This window comes from Amphibalanus amphitrite, unplaced genomic scaffold (genome assembly GCF_019059575.1).
Source record: "Amphibalanus amphitrite isolate SeventyFive unplaced genomic scaffold, NRLGWU_Aamphi_draft 000449F_arrow, whole genome shotgun sequence".
NCBI classification, from domain to species: Eukaryota; Metazoa; Arthropoda; class Thecostraca; order Balanomorpha; family Balanidae; genus Amphibalanus; species Amphibalanus amphitrite.
Window position 1 is genome coordinate 63,786 of NW_024881943.1, and position 18,940 is coordinate 82,725.

General features: G+C 49.5%; 2 protein-coding genes across 4 annotated transcripts; one reads left to right on the forward strand and one right to left on the reverse strand.

Moving 5' to 3' along the window:
* Positions 1-3: 3 nt before the first annotated feature.
* On the reverse strand, positions 4-17,060 carry LOC122391689 (protein IMPACT-like). 3 transcript variants are annotated; one of them, XM_043385856.1, is made up of 7 exons: positions 16,701-17,060; positions 11,608-11,724; positions 11,239-11,354; positions 10,908-10,996; positions 7,322-7,475; positions 6,959-7,118; positions 4-498 (listed from the first exon to the last, which is right to left on the reverse strand). In XM_043385856.1, exons 1-7 carry the CDS (start codon positions 16,719-16,721, stop codon positions 337-339), a joined length of 819 nt encoding a protein of 272 aa, XP_043241791.1. In that variant the 5' UTR covers positions 16,722-17,060; the 3' UTR covers positions 4-336. The 3 variants fall into 3 exon arrangements, with proteins under 3 accessions (XP_043241791.1, XP_043241793.1, XP_043241794.1); XM_043385858.1 differs by having other exon boundaries at positions 16,807-16,872; XM_043385859.1 differs by having other exon boundaries at positions 16,812-16,828.
* Positions 17,061-17,413: 353 nt separating this feature from the next.
* LOC122391690 (5-formyltetrahydrofolate cyclo-ligase-like) lies at positions 17,414-18,906 on the forward strand. Its single transcript, XM_043385860.1, has one exon. The coding sequence runs from the start codon at positions 17,570-17,572 to the stop codon at positions 18,179-18,181; it is 612 nt and encodes a 203-aa protein (XP_043241795.1). The 5' UTR covers positions 17,414-17,569; the 3' UTR covers positions 18,182-18,906.
* Positions 18,907-18,940: the final 34 nt, after the last annotated feature.

Consider the following 18,940-nt stretch of genomic DNA (forward strand, 5'->3'; position numbering starts at 1 on the left):
GTATTCCGTGATCCAGTATGGTTTATTCACAGAACCACGTCGTTATCCGTTGGGGGCAGACAGTTCACCTCTGTACCATGCACAATAACCTTGCACTGCACGGCGCTGACGGACACAAAGACGGTATTATTTGATGTAGTCGACGGCGTTTGTCACGTTATCAAACGATTAAAACCATCGATGTGCCACAAAGATGCAAAGATAACTCGTACCCAACACGTGGATACTATTTCACATTTCAGTACAAAACACGCACAAAACACCCCACATAAGTCAGCTCTCAAATCACAGTTAAGGTCATTGGATGCACGGCGCACTTCATTCTGCCATCTGTCGTCATGTTTTGCGTTTCTTCTTTTCATCTGGCGGCGAGATGGCGCCACTGAGCTGCAGCACGTTTCGTGTGGCGTTATTGATATGCCGGAATCGGTCGGGTCCCAGCTGTATGCCGCCATACCATCGAGTGACCACAACCACCCAGTTCTGAGCGCCGACAATCTGAAAACGCAGCCAAATAGCGCGCTGACTCCGCAGTCCTGGCGGCTGAACATTTAAAATTAAATGGAAACCAGCCTTACACTTAACGCCAGCTGTCTGAGCCGGCCCGGAATATAAATGTCTTCGAAATATTTGACGTGATGCTTTTGAAGTGAACTCATTGAGACTGGACTGAGCTAACCAAGGTGAAGCACAACATACGCGGAAATGAGTGAAACTTGTGATCAGACGGTGCGTTAAAGTTAATGAATGAGTATTCGACGGTAGCCCATATAAATCCGAGAAACTTGTATGCTATCACAAATTAATTGGATAATGGCTAAGCAACCCCCGCAAAGGTGTCAAACTACGAGAAGGAGACCAGTGACCAGTTTCTCCCCTCGGGCCGGCGGCAGGACTGCCATCAGGACAGGACTGCGGCGATACGGGAAGTGGGGAGAACAGTCCCAGGAAGTAGACAGAGAAAAGACACGGCCGGGTATCGCCCCATCTGCGTGGCTGGCGGCGGCCGGTGGGCCAGTGTCGCCCGGTCGGCCGTACTCGCTCCCTCCTGTCTCACTGTGAGCTATCACTGACCCTGGGTGAAGTCCGGCGCGGACAGAACGACCGCTATATTCGCAGCCGGTGCGGTCTGAGGTGCCGAGGTGCCGAGGCGACTGGCAGAGCGGCCCGGGAGATTGCTGTCACAGCAGCGTTCACCGGTGTCCGCAGCGATCAGGACAGGAGAGGAGGGGGGGGGGGGGGGAGGTCCGCCGGCTCCACCGGTCGACCTCTGGTACAGTGGGTCTATTTAAGATCTCCAGAGCCACCACGTGGCGCTACGGTCGGGGTAGGGCGAGTCCAACTCTCGGGGGGAGCGAGGTCACCGGTCATTGTGGAGGAAGGAGGGAGGGGGAGGGGTGACGCGCTGCTATCGCGGCGTGGAGCGTGCGTAGCGCCGGGAGTGGGCCGCCCGCCACTGCGCCGCGGCTGAGGGGAGGGGATGCTGGTTGCGGGTGCGCTCCCTCAGGTATGGTGGTATCCCGGGTGGTGTTTCACCGGTGATATCTGCTGACGTCACACTTGTGGTAGTGTTGGAGCAATGGGCTTGTTAACGTCTCCATGGAAACCCAATTTGACACGTAGTAATAGCAGCGTCCTGCGATCGCCGGTGAAACAACACCCTGTTCATGTGAAGCCAGCAAGAATGCGACTGAAGGGAATAGCTATCTCAAACAAACGGGTAAGCGAAAGGCAACGCCTCAAACTTGCAGCAAAAATGTAAACCAATCATAATTGAAATCTAGGACCTATACTTTCAGTCGATCCTTGCATGATGTGAAAGGCTTTTCTAAAATTTATATTCAGTTGCATAATTTCTTTCATTATTTGGCACGCTCAGCCTTGATGGTTTTTTTATCGGATCGAAAAGAACCACGAGTTGAAATGGGTCCAGAGAAACGACCAAAAATAAAAAAATGAAAATTCATGAAACTCAGCAAAACATTAAAATAAATATATGGGTGCGACAATTTTGACTTTGTTAAGAGGATATCGGGAAAGATAAATCACCGTGCTTGTCAGTATTGCAGTAAAAGGGAAGGTTTTGGCTAGTGTCTAGATAAAACCAGAGCAGTGTGGGGCTCGAACCCACGACATCGCACTCGGCACACAGATCACCCAGCCCCAACGCTACGAACAGAGGTGAATAAAACTCAAAAGCTGTCACCTGCGCGATGTCTAGCTGTCGCCAATTTTTCACAAGTCATCTTGAAACAGTAGGTACCATTTTTTTGCCGTTTTCTCATCACCTTTGAGGCCTAAAAAGTACATTTGAAAATGAGGCTAGAATGTTAGAAACAGGGCTGCGGAGTCGGAGTCGGAGTCGGAGTCGGAGTCGATATTGGAAACCCCAGCCGGAGTCGGAGTCGGAGTCACCAAAAATCTGTCGACTCCGCAGCCCTGCCAGGTGTGCGGAGTCGGAGTCGGGAGTTGGAGTCGATCGGAGTCGACATTTCTGCCCGGAGTCGGAGTCGGAGTCGGAGTTGGTTTTTGAAAGCCGGAGTCGGAGTCGGAGTCGGAGTCGCCGTAAATCCATCGACTCCGCAGCCCTGGTTAGAAAAAAACTGATCTTTCAAATTTCAGCCTCTGGGCATTACAACGCAACACCACATTTCAGTAGTCACACAACAAAAAATAAATCACTATCATTAAACTTACCTATAGCTCTGATCGACTTCCTAGCTCGTCCTGGCTTCCTGATCCAGTTCAATCAGAACTCACGAAAGGATTGTCAGTTGTCACTGCTTCACTTATCTTTGCTTCAGTAGTCAAGACCAATTATCAACGCTCCTACCAAGTTTCTGGGACCGATGGTCATGGACCTCGCCTCAGTTGTGGCCCAGATGTGACGTCCCCCGTCCCATCGTCCGGTCCCTCCCTACTCCGTCGGCGGCCAAGGCCGCGCCGGTCCCCGCCTCCGCTCAACCGGCGACGAGCGGGGACGAGCTGTCGCGCTGTCGCCGTTTTTCCTGCGTTGTCTATGGCGCTTCACAACGCACCGGCTGTCGCACCGGCGGGATTTTTCAGCCCCAGCTGTCTACAAAGAGATGACGCTGTTAAATTTTTGTGCCGTGGTCCATAGTGGTCTTCTATGGGAAGACAGCTCTGATTGTAGTGGAAACGGCCTAGTTATCTACTTTAAATGCATCAACTGAGATGCTCGAATCTGTCTGTTTATTCCTATGGCTGTCGCCTACGCACGCAGGCGAGTAGCAGGCTTTTTTTCACCTCTGGCTACGAACACCTGTCACCCTGCGCCCCTGCGCAGCTTGCTGGATAGTGTTTCCGCCAAAATTGTTTGTTGAATGTCTGACGTCTGTGAATGTCACGAGGCCAAGCCCGAAGGTAAATGAGGGAGCCGAACCAGGTGCTGAAAATGAGGCCGCTTTCTGGTCCCGGCGTTTTATTCTCCGGGTGGGTTAGCCCCGTCCAGCGCTTAGCCTTTCGGGACCCTCTCAAAGCTGCGGTTGTTTTCGCCGCTCGGCCCATTCGAGATGCAAAGTTGATAGTCACACGAACTTTATTTGAGGCCCCTGAATATACGACTTCGAAACTAATCGATTCTACAAAACCTTTTTCTTTCATCTATATGCATACATTTAACAGTGACTCCAGACTAGGCTGGTTTGGCTGGCCCTAAATAAGCTTCGTGTGACTATTAACTTTGCATCTCGACTGGGGCGCGCGGCAAAAACAACCGCGACCCTGAGTGGGTCTCGAAAGGCTAAACGCTGGACGGGATTAACCCGCCCGGAGAATAAAACGCCTGGACCAGAAAGCGGCCTCATTTCCAGCACCCATTAGACCGGGTTGAACCAGGCTGGACCGGGGTCTTACACCCAATCATGATCATACAAAACAGAAGCTAGTTTCAGGTCATATATTCTTATGAGTTTGTTTATTGTTTAACTTATTTTGGCTTATTTTTTTTTTTTAATACGAAACCTTATGCACAAAAATGCGATACTCGTCCACTTTTTCTCATCACCTTTTAGCGACTAAATGACCTTAGTCCGATGTGACCCGTCATACAAAAAAAAAAAAAAAATCGCCGGCCATGACAATTATTTGTCAAAAGGCGCTCTACGCAAGAAACACCAGCCAGTCCAAAACTGGTGAAGGATAGGTATTTCTGGTGCTGGAATTATCTTCAATGAAAATTTCAGGCTATATTTAGAATCTTAATCCCTTGAGCTATTCGGCGCTCGGAGCATTCGCTAGTATTCCACTGCCAGCTGCATTACCAACATCACAATCATTACCAACAATAATACCTATACCATAGCATCATGCATTACCAACATCACATATGCAGCACTTTGAGTGCGTCATATAGGTGACAATAGATGAACCGACCACGGCAAACCCATGCCTTTATCCTTTCCCTCCAAGCAGCCAGGCTACGGGCCGCCAGGCCCGCCACCGCGATATGGAACAGCGAGCCGGCTGGAATGCGTCCTTTGCCTACGGCAGCGCCTAGCTGCGCCGGGGCTGTTTGACAGGTCACCCGCACCGTGACCTCGCCCCTCCCCACCTCCCCACCGTGCCCAGCTCGGTACTGACCTCCCCTTGAATTTGACATGGGCGGTGTTTCACGGGACGCTGCTACCACGCTGCTATCAAATTGCGCGAGCTGACGTCATACTTGTGGTAATGTTGGAGCAATGGGCCTGTTGATGTTTCCATGGAAACCCAATTTGACACGTGTAAAAGCAGCAAGCTGCTATCACCGGTGAAACAGGGCCATGGACTCGACTAAGGCTCAACGCCATCTAGTTACGTCTGGAGATCCTAACTAGATCCACTGTACAGGTGAAAAGGCCCCCACGGTCCAGCCGGCGAGGGATAGCACGTCAGGTTACGGCCCAGGGTGCCGTTGGGCTTAATTACTACGTGGTAATATTATACGTGACTGGGTGGAAGCAGGGCGTGGTAACACCCGACAAGAAAACCGAACTGGAGTGGAATGTCCGCGGCAGATGGCGCCATCGCTCGGCTAACGAGAGAAGTTCTGGTGTAGAAGCTCCCGTCCCGACGGCGATCCGTCAGTAGAGTTGAGAATGGACAACAGCACGAAGTACGGACGGACGGTCTGATAAGTCGGTGGGACCATAGCACAGTGGCCCTTTTCCGGAATTAGCACGCATAAATTCAAAATATTTTTTCTCTTCTTTTGAGTAAAAAGCAGTCTAATCGTGTGCAAAACATTCCAAACTATCCGATGGTGCCATTTTTACCTCCTAAAAAATAACTATCTTTGGTAAAACTGACCGCAAAATCGAAGTTTGTTGAGAAGCGCGCGGACACCACCGGCGGACCCTAAAAAGTGGAGTAGAATGAACATCAATTTGTAAGACTTTCGATGCGAAAATATTAAAAATTAGTGGCATGGATGTGAAGCTGAGTTTACGTAGAAGCCCTAGAAACCACTATTTTCATTATATAAGCTTAGATAGACTACTTCTGCCGAATATTGTGGACACAATAACAGGACAATTATTAACTGGAGATGGCGGCATACATATGAAGCTTTATGTTAAGTAGCACACTCCAGCACATGTCGTATTATACATCGTTCGAATCGCCGATCTCTTCTGACCATGTCCACCAAAGGGCATCGCGCCATTTTGCGCCATTTTGCTTTTACGGTGGATAACGTGAGCCATTCAGTCCGCGAGCGGCTGTGGCTCCTGAGTCGATACGACTAAGCTCATTGACCTGGCTCGAAACTGGTGTCACCTGGTGTGCGCCTAAATGTGGCTTGACTTTTGCCATAAGATGTGCTAATTGAAATTATACTAACGGTGGCTGGCAACAGCTGTAGATGCGGTCACGTGACGCCCTGGGGCGTCCTGGCGGTCAGTGCAGCGCGGTCGGCTGGCGGGCTCGCCACACTTGCGCTCGGAGCGGCCTGGCCGGCGGGCGAGCCGTGCGAACGTGCGCCAAAGCTTGGGCCGAGCGGCCTGTCGCTGTTGGGCCGAATCTCCTTGGGCAGTTCGTTTCTTTTCCTCTCTTTGCATTGGCAGGGAATACGTCCTTGATCACGTGGTGATGTCTTGCACCACTTTTAGGTAATGTGGGTATTAATGCGTGCTAATTCTGAAAAAGGGCCACTGTGCATAGGTGAAACCCATCGGTGGGGGGGGGGGGGAAGAATAGCAGAAGTGCGCGAAAAATTCACTCCAGCCGGATCTGAACGGTGTTTAGTTAACACGCTATTCATGTGTGAGCAAACGGGAGACCTCTCGTAATACAAAACTGGATCCCATAAGTCGTGAGCCCGAGCACCGCGACCCGTCCGTCGTTTCCATCCTCAGGATGCTGAAATGCTTCTCCCCCACGCCGCAGCCCTCGCTCCAGGCTGGACAGGCACCTCTATCTCATGCGGGCTGCTCCCTTGGAGCGGCACCGCTGCTCCCGAGGCATCGCACCCGTAGCCGGGCGCAGAGAGTGCCTGGGGGGCTGGTCGGCCTGTCCATTCGAACGGGCTCAGCCCCGGTGACTCTCTAGGGTGCCTGCCCAGACCGAAGTCTCTCTCCACCTAATTCCTATCATTCTCCCGGCACTGCAATGGTCTCAATGCACCGATAGTGCCTAACCCAACAAAAGAGCACCGCATACAGCGACCATGGTGTTTGCATTTACATACTGCATCTCAGTTTGAAATTAAATTTACATCATGACTCATAATCATTTAAGATATTAAAAGGGTTTAGAAAATCATCCGGCACCCGGATACAGCACCGCCGGCCACAGCCGAGGAGGGGCGGCGGGACACCAGGACCGTCTACCGACCGAGCGGACGGGGATTACTGGACCGTTGGCCGGCCACTGGACTGTCAGCCGGTCGAGGCGGGGGAAGGGACGGGGACAGGGACATCTGGACCGTCCGTCCGTCGACCGGGACGTGCTGACTGACCTCCAGCAGGTGCAGCATCCGTCCGCCGGCGTGCGTCTCGCCGTCGTCGTCGCAGTCCTGCAGGAATGCGCCGCTGGCCGCGCCCTGTATGCGGTACGCCCACATGTTGTGTGTGGCCGAGGCAATCTTCCTGCACTCCTTCAGGCTGGCTATCACCTGACTGGGGAGGGAGGGCATCAATGTAAGGGGAGGCAAACATTGTGTATGATCAGAACATTCGTATCGACAGAAATACAGTATCTTGTCATATTATAGCGGACATTAAGCCACAGTATCGTACTTTGAACCGTATTCCTATACATGCACACAAGTCTTCACTGCTCGCATTAGCCCTACTCCATTTCTCTGTGTCCGATTACTCACTGGACCTGTTGGACGGTGACGACGGGCGCACAGTGCGCCTGGAACACGCTCTTCCGGTCCACAATACACTCGCCATGGATGATCTCCGGGCACGGTGACAGGTCCGCCTCGATGGTGGGCGGGGGAGGCACAGCCGCCGAGGAGACACTCTCCTCTGCAGAACAGGGAACAATGGGGACTAAGTACATACAAACACATAACAGAGGAGAGCGAGAGCACGACAGAAACTGGGCTGTCGATAAATATGCGACCGGCAAATGACCGGACAACGAATTCGTAATTATGTCAGATAAGACCTCATGAAGGATGCAAGAGATAAAATGAAACAGGGACGTAGCCAAGGGGGGGGGGCGGAGGGGGCGCCCGCCCCTCCCTTGGGGTTTTCAGGAGGCCCCCCGAAAGGATTCAGGCCAACGTGGGCCTTCGGCCCACGTCACGGCCCAAAATCACGTCGGAGGCGAACGAAATTCACGCGGGAATATAAAAATGACGTCAGAACAGTCAGGGCCCTCTGACCAGCCTGACAAGTGACAGCTAGGACCCTTCTTATCTCCTGTGAATAACCACTAGTGTCTGTGTCTGACCGCTAGGGCCCCTCTGACTCCTCAGTAGAGAGGAGGCCCTCTGAGGGTAGGAGGCCCTGTGTAGAGAGGAGGCCCCCTTAGAGAGGAGACCCCCTGTAGAGAGGAGGCCCTCTGCAAAAAGGAGGCCCTCTGTAAAAAAGAGGCCCTCTGTAAAAAGGAGGCCCTCCGTAGAGAGCAGGCCCTCTGTAAAGAGGAAACCGTCTGAAATCAGAAGGCCCTTTGAAGAGAGGAGGCCCTCTGTAGAGAGGAGATCGTCTGAAGAGAGGAGGCCCTCTGTAGAGGAGGACTCCCTCAGTAGAAAGGAGGTCCTCTGTAGGTAGGAGGCCGTCTGTAGAGTGAAGGCCCTCTGAAGAGAGGAGGCCCTTCGCAGAGATGAGGTCCTCTGTATAGAAGAGGTCCTGTGTAGAGACGAGACTCTGAAGAGAGGAGGCCCTACATAGATAGGAAGCCCTCTGTAGAGAGGAGGTCCCTGTAGAGACTAGAGAGGAGGCCCTCTGTAGAGAGGATGCCCTCTGTAAAGGAGGCCCTCTGGAGAGAAAGACACCCTTAGCAGAGAGGAGGCCCTCTGTAGATAAGAGGCAATCTGTAGAGAGGAAGCCCTCTGTAGATAAGAGGCCCTCTGTGGGCAGGAGGCCCCCGGTAGTCAAAGACAGCGTCGTATAATAAGCACATAGAGTGGAGGACCACTGTAAGCAAATTACCTTCCGGCTTCTGTTCCCTGCTACTCTCTATAGAGAGTTCTCAGTTCTCACTATAGTGAGAACTGAGAACTCAGGAAACTGTACAGAATAGACTCCCAACCGCGTCGCCGCCCGTTGTAGGAAGGGACAGGGGAGGAGGTCCTCTGTAAACAGAAGGCCCTATCCTATGTAAACAAATTATTATTAAACAAATTATTAAACAATTGTAAATGCGCTCAGAGAAATCATGCCGGGTGCCGTCAACGGTTTTGCCGTCAACGGTTTTACCTGCAGTGGCCGCAAAAACTGCCAAAATAGCCGACATTTTCGGAAACCAGTTTTCGGCAATAACGTTCGTCTCAAAATTTGCACGAACTTCCCTTTACCAGCATCGTGTTCCTCTCGTCAAAACGTGTGGAATGAACTATCAATTGAGCTTGAAAGGTCAACTTGAAAATTTGGCCTCAGGTCAAGGTCACGACCTGACCGATAAGGGCTAAGTTCCATATCAGTCCATCCGTATCGTCGAGCCAAACACAACTAAGGTGTATTCATCGCTCTAGCATGCCTCTATCAAAAGTTATTCGCGAAAAAGTCAGATACCATTGGTGACCTGAGATGACCTCAGGGTTATGAAAAAGGGTCACGGGTGCCATATCAAAACTCCAAGACATACATTTTTTGCATTTTGTCGCTCTTGTGCATTTGCATCTCTGAAAGTTTCAAAGCGTTTGGTCACTCCGTGTAGCTTTGGCAGACATTGAAACTTATGTAGTGCGGTCATTTGACCTGACCTGGTGACCTGACTTTAAGTGACCAGGGTCTGAAATTTTCACAACATATGCAGAAATGATGTAGGATAAAGTGTGGCGCGCCGTCGTTTTTGAGATATTCACGGTAAACTGCAGGGGGTGTATAACCCCCCCCCCCCCCCCGGCAGGGCGCGGGTTAATGCATGAACACAGCAGCCCCTTTCTGTAATATATAGTTACCTCATACCTGTGGCTGTGTTGGTATTTTTACGATGCATGCAATTACCCAAACCATTTATCAGACCGTGATGATATTCCCATAGCCATGCTTCGCACAACTCATAATAATTTATTTGACCGGGAAATTAATATATACCTATCCATCGATTTGTTTGTTTCATCTACGGCGTAAATGAAGCAAACCACCTGAGCCTAGGAAAATTTACTAACGAAACCATGTTTTACTTACAGCAAGTAAACGTGGCATCATTCACACAGAAAGAATTGATAACCGTATAGTTCAATCTTGCAGACGTCAGTCAGGTCAGAATCGTGACAAGCCTATTGGAAAATATAATGAACTGTGTCCTGCTTCGAGTAAACGAGTCAAGATCACCCAATTCTTTCTGAATTACGTCAGACTAGCTGATCTGTAAGCACCCAGGTGGCATTTACTGACAGGGGCACCGGGAAGAATCATCTGAGGCGAGGTGAGGTCATCAACAGTTTTTAGCCAATAAGTCACGACATGATGAGGCTAAATAGTTGTTAGTGTAACAAACCGTTCGCCTGGTCATGACGCGCCGATTGGTACCCAGCGTGACCTTCCTAGGTCAGATTTTGAAGTTGACCTAACTATGTAATGTAGGTCGTTATAAACCATATTATTTGTTATGACCTCTGGCGACCTCAATATTGACCTGACCCAGAAAAGTTGTTTACAAAAGTTGTAAGTCGTTCAACGAACTATCAAACGCCGTAGCCGTTTGTCGTTACGATTCGTGCTTTTCGAGTTCTGACGAGGGCCAAAAAGGCCCCCGCCCGATTCAGAGTTTTTCGGAGCCCGCCCGGAATACGGTTAAGCGCTTGAAAGATATATGATAATACACCAAGTGTTACTCTGGCCGTCATCCAGTATCCACCCATTCCTCGCAGATCCTCCCCCTCCTGCTGCGGTCCGGCCGACGCCGCCGCCGCCGGCGGCGCCCGAGTTTTTTTTTTTTTTTTGCCAGTTACCATGCCACTCGGAGACTTGTGATATGCGTATGTTTCTTACCGCTGCAGCGGTTAGAATAAAGAAACATACCAGTGCGCTGGCCATATGAAAGCTGAACAAAAGTCTGCATTATATAGTATATGTAATTATGTAGGCATGAGACCCTCTGTAGAAAGGAGGCCCCTTTAGGGAGGAGGCCCTCTGTAGAAAGGAGGCCCCCGGGATTCCTCCGCCCCTCCCTTGGCCAAATCCTAGCTACGTGCCTGAAATGAAATATTATGATTAGTCATCGTAACATTTTACCCAACATATCGAATTGACGGCTCATAAAATATCACATATCGAAACACATACCAATATCAGGCGCCGTTTCTTGGAGCTCCTCCAGAAACTCTCGAACACGCTCGATCCACAGGTACAATATGCTAGAACCAATGTTATCACTGAAAACAGAAGTGTGCATATTATTACCTTGCTGTGTTTCAGAACCGGAGCAAAAGACCCCGGGAGACCGATATAAGCTGATAGTTTACAATTGATTGCTAAAGTTGTTTGCTTTTAACCTTTATTTATGATATTTTCGCTACACATTACATATAAAGAAACAGTACTCAGTGATATTAAAGATTGAACAATAAGCATCCTTTGTCACAAACATGTGGTGAGCCACAGACGTTGTACGCACCAGTAAATGCCATCGAGGTGGGCGGCCAGCGTGTTCCTGAGGTCGCCGCGCAGCCACGGCGCCAGTAGCTCGTACTGCGGCGGCGACTCGGATGGGTAGCCAGGGGTCAGTGTCATCTGCAGAAAGGTCAGGGGGGGTCGGGGGGGGGGGGGGGAAATGAGAGGTCAGGGGTCCGGGGAGAGCCAGGGAGGTCAGACGGTGGGGAAATGAGAGGCCAAATGAGGCAAATGTGCCACTGGGGGAGCCTGTGTCAAGTGTCAACTTCATTACTTTGAGTTAAATCAGAAAATATTGTGATCGTCTCTGCATGTTGTTTACAAGTCTTGGCTGCTGAAAAGACAATTGGGTACCATGTGATCATTTACCTACCTCAAGAGTAATGCTTTTGCCTCCATGCACAATGGAGACAGAATATATTCTGGAAGACTCACTGACCACTTTCCACTCTTGCTCATAAATGGAGGAGAGTGCTTGCACCTCATCAGCCTGAAATGTAGGTAGTAGTACATAGTATCAAACGTTACATGACAGTGATAAGGATCATTCTTCACAATGAAGCATAAGTCTTACCAATAGTTACTACTATAGTTATAGTTAGTTAGTTAGTATAGTAGCTACAGTTACTACTAAAGTAGGTAGCTTTCATTGACATTACGGTATGTCACAACATTGCATAGGTATCTCCTTCTCTTCCGTTTTTTTTTTTTTTTTTTTAATAGAAAGACTGGTTGAGCCACAGGCAAAGCCCAGTGATGAGATCTTGGCACTTATGCCTGAATATTTACCATCTGATCAGGAAATTCTTAGCCTTAATAAGAAAGGAGATGCTTACATCACATGACCAAAGCTCTTTCTGAATAAAAAAATAACCTGCTCTTGTAACCATAACTTAAATTCCGTCTGGAACACTTCAGGGAAATAATCAACTTTATGAGCTGCTCAAGAAGTTGACCTATGACATCAAAGTATTGCATTGGATTCATGTTGGGAATAACAGTTGGACGCATAATTAACAAAAATGATTATGAATGCTCCTTGACAGAGTGAGCTACCTAGGAAAGAAAGTGTGAAAATAAACAACAAAAATATTTATCAGTTATCATTGTAAGTCTGTAGGGCATCTCATTAAGAAAAAAAAATGCTCACAAAAATGGGCTAGCAGTGGGAGCATCTATGCAATGAAAGAAGTCAGGGATATATGTAAATACTGACAAAATAGCAAGAGTTGAACATCAAGCCCTTATTGATTTTCCATTTTATGATAGCAGAAGCCTGTATGATGAAAGTTTAGTGCCATCTGACTTCAAAATACTGTTTGTACTTTGTAGTGCCTAATACATATGAGGATTTATGAGCCGGTCTCAAAATGGGTGGAATCTGAAAACAGGGCGCCGGAGGGCATATTTAGTCAAGTGACTCCCCATCTCTAGTCAAGTGACTCCCCCTCTTGATGCCGGTATCGGTAACCCTGGCGTCATCGGTAGCGTTTTCGTTCAAGGGTAAGGTTTTTAGGCGGCCGTGCCAAGCCGAAGCATGTTGTGACGTCACTGGGTAAGAGAAGATAGCGTAAGGAACGACTCAGGCAGACTCAGACCGACTCAGGCAGACTCAGATTGATTCAGATCGACTCAGATAGACTCAGAACACTCACACTGACTCAGACCGACTCAACCGACTCAAATCGATTCCGATCGACTCAGACAAACTCAGAACGACTCAGACAGCCTCAGACAGACTCAAACCGACTCAGGCACACTTAAACTGACTTGCTCGACTCAAACCGATTCAGGTCTGCTGATTCAGGTCAAACCGATGGGTCTGTCTGAGTCGGTCTAAATCGGTTTGAGTCGGTTTTAATCTGCCTGAGTCTGTCTGAGTCTGTCTGAGTCGATCAGTATCGATTTGAGTCTGTTGATTCGGTCTGAGTCAGTTTGAGTCGTTCTGTGCCTAGCTGAGTCAGTCTGAGACGATCTGAATCGGTTTGAGTCGGTCGAGTCAGTTTGAGTCTGCCTGAGTCTGCCAGAGTCTGTTTAAGTCGCTCCGAGTCTGTCCGAGTCGATCGGAATCGATTTGAGTCGGTTGAGTCGGTCTGAGTCAGTTTGAGTCGTTCTGAGTCTATCTGAGTCGTTATGAGTCGAGCTGAATCGGTTTGTGTCGGTCGAGTCAGTTTGAGTCTGCCTGAGTCTCTCTGAGTCGTTCCGAGTCTGTCTGAGTCGATTAGGAATCGATTTGAGTCTGTTGAGTCGGTCTGAGCTAGTTTGAGTCGGTCTGAGTTAGTTTGAGTCGGTCTGAATCGATCTAAATAGGTTTGAGTCGGTCGAGTCAGTTTGAGTCTGCCTGAGTCGGTCCGAGTCTATCTGAGTCTCTCAGTCGATACTGATAGGATAGCGTGGTAAGTTATCTTCTCTTACCAGGTGACGTCACAGCATGCTTCGGCCTGGCACGGTGGCCTAATACAGGATATTTTAACCTTGAACGAAAACACTACCGGTGACACCAGGGTTACCGATGCCTTACACAGGCTAATTGTCACAAGATTTGTGCAAATGAATTTAAAGAGCCTTGATCAAATCACACCAGGTTCCCTAGGGCTGTTCACGGGCCCTGTCCGACTGCACACAGCCTCCAAGCTCCGCCCACTGCGTCCCTATGTCAGCCTTCTGTCACCGCACACAGCGATTGCTGTGGCCGGTTGGGACTGGCCACAGCGGACCGTCCACCGCACGCAGCCGTGACGTCAGAACCGCCTACCCATCCCCTACCCCCACGCCTGCTGGACACACTGCACACACCGCACGCGGCAGCAGTGGCGGCGGATTCGATTTTGGCGTGGGGGGGGGGGGCAAGATCCCAGTCGAGATGATGTCATAGGCGGATCCAGAAAGACGTTTCCGACACTGTAGGGGACATACCCCCCCCCCCCCGAAAAAGTGTCCCAAATCCAAAAACTCCTCAGATTCCGATTCCTTACGGATCTACTGCTGAACAGTATAAAGCAAAAAATAAAGAAATCCTGATAAAAGTGTTATTATTAGGAAACATAAGGTACGCTTTTTCTATTTCGGGCGATGCAGGGGCCAGGGGAGGGATAGTAAATATTTGCTTTAAATGCCCGCTCCCTGGATCCGCCAGTGGACGATGTAACGCTTTTCGTATTGCTGTATTAGAAAAAAGTTTCAATGGGAAAAGTTGTGCCATAACCCGATCGCATATTAGATGTTGAAGAACGGTTCCAAACCTTTTGAAGTAGGCGAGCGCTTTCCTTCAATGAGGTAACTCGTTAGCATTTCCTCTGTTCATTTTACGTTCGATTTCCGTTTAACCTTCCTTTAAAAAGTATTTCTGAGACAGATATCAACTAGCTCACAGCGGGAGGAGACCGCTCAAACATTCAGAGACAGTCGGTCGCATCTAAACCTATTGGGACAGCGATCCGCCAGAAACCCTCCCCAAGGCAGTAGCTCGCCAACTAAGCCCACCGAGACGGGCTGTCTCGATGGGTTTATACAGTTAGCCTACAGCAAGGCTTAACTAAGGCCCAAATGCTCGTCAAGCTGGGAACGGAGGGCTGAGGTGAGGGAGCGTGGCGGTGGGCTGGGGTGAAGGAACGGTGGACTGAAACGAGAATCCAGAAGCTCTGGGTAGGGCGTTTCTTTTAGGGTGCGCTGACTGCGGTAAGGTCCAAATTATCACACCAAATTTTGCCACGACATCTACCGATTCAGGCACTCGAGAATCAGCGGCCAGTGATATCTGCAAGAGCATTTCCAACCCAGATTCAGCCTGGTGTCAGGGTGCCTCAGGTGGCTTTAATTAAAGTTGCACATACCTCAGTGCAGCCAGTCTGTCGCCGAAACCATTCGGAACAGACTTCAACAAAAAGTGAGACAAGGTTAGTGCTATCGTTATAAAAGTGCCATTATAGCCTTGGGCCCCGTTGGCTTGACCCACCGGAAGGTGGTAGTTATCGGACGCTGCGGGGCATACTCATTTTTCCAAAATGCCTCAGATTTCGCTTTCGTGTTCATAGGCGGCGGAACGGGGAGGGCACCGGGGCACCGTGCCCCCCTTTGATTTTGGCATTTTAACGTTAGCGCTATGGGCGTTGCATGGAAAGAATGGGACCAAAAGTCGGCAGGCCCTTAATTGAAGGTGTTCCGCCGCTACTGTTCGTGTTTGATGCTCTTTATTCTATAGTCAGCCTTTAGACAGAGGGGGGCCCACTAATGATCAGTGCCCTAACCCTCAAAAGTTTCCAACACTAATTTTTACTTTTTTAATAGTGAAAACTGAAATAAAGCGGATACTGAACTGTGAACATCCAGTTTTTACACTGGCCCCACACAAGCCTCCGAATGCCCAAAGCAGATCTCTGATGACTGGCCTTTGGGTGTCATACCATACCGTGCATTGGTCAATGTCGTCAATGTGTACGACCTCGGCGTTTACCATTTTATGCGCTGGAAACTGTTGCGCTCGAAGAAATCAGGGGAGTGGCTTATTATGAGCGCTCATCAGTCCTAACTACCCGCAAGCGAATGGCTAGCCATTCCGTCTCCGCTCGCTTGCGATTTGGCATTTATGTAGGTACAAAATAGAGGCAAACGACCACTGAAGGTATGAGTTGCGTCTCTTGCACACATCTATAAATCGAATCTGAGAAGACAAAAACAAAATGATATAAAGTGGAAATGGTTAGCATTTACACATATTCAAAAGGCACCGTTGGACAAACTGTAGGAGCGCATAGCTGCAATATCAGGTTATGGAAATTTTCCTCATGTTTAGGGCACAATATGGAGGGGCAAGAATATACGTTTGCCCCTCCTCCAAAAGTTTCTTAGGGAACGATGCCTCCTCTGCCACCCCGTATCCGTCGCTCCTGAAGCGGTCACTGAAGGCCTGGGTTTCCGCTGCGTTACGTTGACGCTTATAAAGCCTCCAAAACTAGGTTGAAGAGAGGAAAACTTCAATTGAACGTGAACGCTTGCCATTTAAGAAAGGCAACGTATGATAAAGTTATGGGCATCTGGTTACATCTTCAGATGATCGAACAGAATAATCAGGTACATGGTTTCTTGTCTAAGCTTTGTCACAAATTATGGGGGGGCAAAAAGATACTTTTGCCCCCCACGAGTTTGCCAGGGGGGCGCCCCCCCCTGCCCCCCCGAATCCGCCGCCCCTGCGCGGCAGTGTGCGGTGCCCATGATTCGTGAACACCAGTCACCACTCCTGTTTTCAGATTCCACCTCAAAATACTGTTCACATTTTTCATGATACAAGAACAAACTTCACTTTGAACTTTGAAGCCAGCCAGCAACAACTTTTTCTGTGACACTCAAACACACAGTTACCTGCTTATTCATTGAGAAGAATTAAAAGTTGGTTTGAAGTGCAAATTTCAGTGGCAAATCGTTATTCAACACAGACTGGCTTAACAGTTTTCTGGAAAATCAGCATACCTGAAGAGATATGTTATCCATCAACCCTTGCTTTTCAGACAGTAATCATAAGACAGTCTGAGTCGGGAAGCGTTGTTTGCTTTGTTTGTTTATACAAAAATTATACCGCGCATTCCATTTATACAGCAATCCACGCGTGAGATGCCAAGCATGCAAATATAAAACATGGTATGATCTGTTTAATTTGCTATGCAAGGAGCAGCTAGTGAACATTAAGAATAGGATTCAAATAAAAAATTTGAGTAGGTCGCTTATCTTTTGCTTGTATTTTTATCTCCAGTATGAATCTAAATGATATTTATCTTTCAAAATGATATAACTTTTGGATCAGATACGCAGACGCTTTATGAAATCAAACACACATGGCGCTGACGCTGCTAGAATGCTGCTAGAGAACACTAGAGACTGTAGAAATTTCTGCGCCATGAACGCCGTATTAGTATGCCTTTATTTTTACTCTTACGTCATGAATTTAGAGCAATGAAATTAGCTCTTTTGATTCGAAAGTAAAACTTGTCCAAGTTTCATGATCTTCTTTATTTCTTGTCACAACATCTTGAAATAAAAATACAAGATCTTGTTGGTCTATTTCATTTAGACGAGATAGTTGAGGTTAACTACGTTCACTTATTTGGTATTTGTGACGTAATATATCTTACAAGAATGATAAGTCAGTATAAAACGCTACTATCGAAATTATCGCATGTAAACAATGCCAGGGGCGGTGGTGTGGGGGTGCCTGGGTGAGACTTGGGTGAGACAGGTGGGACCAAGTTTAGAGCAAGGTTCTTACAGATAGTTTTTAGAGTACCTACTTTGCAGTTGCCAGTTGCGTTGCATCAGGTTCATTGGGGGATAGCACCCTTGCGATGTCATCTCCAGCTAAGATGGCCAAGAGCGCGCTGCGGAAGCGTGTCAAGTCAGCGGTGAGTCAGCTCAGCTCTGAGGAGCGCGCCCGGCAGAGTCGGGCGGTGACTCGTCAGCTGCTGGCGGTGCCACAGTACCAGCAAAGCCAACGCGTGTCCGTGTATCTCAGCATGCCGGACGAGATCCAGACGGGTGACATCGTGGCCGACCTGTTGCGCGCCGGCAAACAGTGCTTCATCCCGCGCTACGAGTCCGGCTCGTCCCACATGGACATGGTGCGTCTGCACTCGGCTGCCGACCTCGCCGCGCTGCCCACCACCAAGTGGAACATCCAGCAGCCTTCCCTGGACGAGCAGCGCGAGGAGGCGCTCCAGACGGGAGGCCTCGACCTGATCCTGATGCCGGGTCTGGCGTTCAGCCGCGCCGGTCACCGGCTGGGGCGCGGCCGCGGCTACTACGACCGCTACCTGACGCGCTGCCGGGAGGCGCAGCGGCGGCCGCCCGCCACCGTGGCGCTGGCCTTCGCCGAGCAGCTGGTGGACGAGGTGCCCGTGGAGGAGACGGACGTGCCCGTGGACGTGGTCCTGTGTGCCGGCGGCGAGGGCGACCACTGAGAGCCGGGCCGTCCGCAGCAGAGGGGTGCTCGGTGCCGGGTGCCCAGTAGTCGGGGTAGCTGGGTAGCGATGACGTATCTGGGCTCTGAAGACCTTCAAACCTTTGCTAGAAGCATGTACTTGAATATCGATCCTTTACTGGGATGTATTTGTAACAGGCCTGCTCTCGAGTTGAGACCGCGGGCGTGGCTGGGACGACTGCGCTGTGCCTACTGTCCTGTATAACCGGACACCGGTCTTGAACCAGCAAAGGAAACTAACTCGTAGCATTAGCTGGGGATGAATAGTTTGGTGGGGTGGGTTTGTTGACGGGGCACATAGCTTATGATTCTGCAATAAGTGAGTAGCCAAGCGACTCATTAAACCGCTCAAAGCCGTCAGCTACGTTGGCTTCTCTCAAATACGTTATGGTGTTACCGACGACCTTGGACAAATGTCAGCCTTTCCTTCGGTCTTTTCTCGAACTCGATGTTTTGGTGACTAAGCACGGGTGTCCTCGACTCTCGAGTGTTGTGCAATATTTTGAGCGGTGGGCTTTCAGATATGAGGTCAAGGTTGATACTGCCCAACCTGGCCAGTTGGCCACATTAATTAGTCTCGGGGCACTGTATTTTCTCGAGGGATCTGTTGCGGTCTCTCGTGAAGGCGTATAGATCTGAGCAAGATCTGAGCCAATTTTGTAACGTGGCTATTTTGTACCGATAATAAATTTTATTTTCGAAAAACGTGTGTGAACGAACGACTTCTATGAGTAGCTAG

Excerpts from the sequence above, each read along its gene's own strand:
- LOC122391690 (XM_043385860.1), top strand. The coding sequence starts at position 17,570 with ATGTCATCTCCAGCTAAGATGGCCAAGAGCGCGCTGCGGAAGCGTGTC.
- LOC122391689 (XM_043385856.1), bottom strand. The coding sequence starts at position 16,721 with ATGGATAACATATCTCTTCAG. Across the intron at positions 7,476-10,907 it reads AGAAACGGCGCCTGATATTG|AGGAGAGTGTCTCCTCGGCG; the intron begins GTATGTGTTTCG and ends CCTGTTCTGCAG. Across the intron at positions 499-6,958 it reads GGATGCTGCACCTGCTGGAG|ATTGTCGGCGCTCAGAACTG; the intron begins GTCAGTCAGCAC and ends CTGCGTTTTCAG.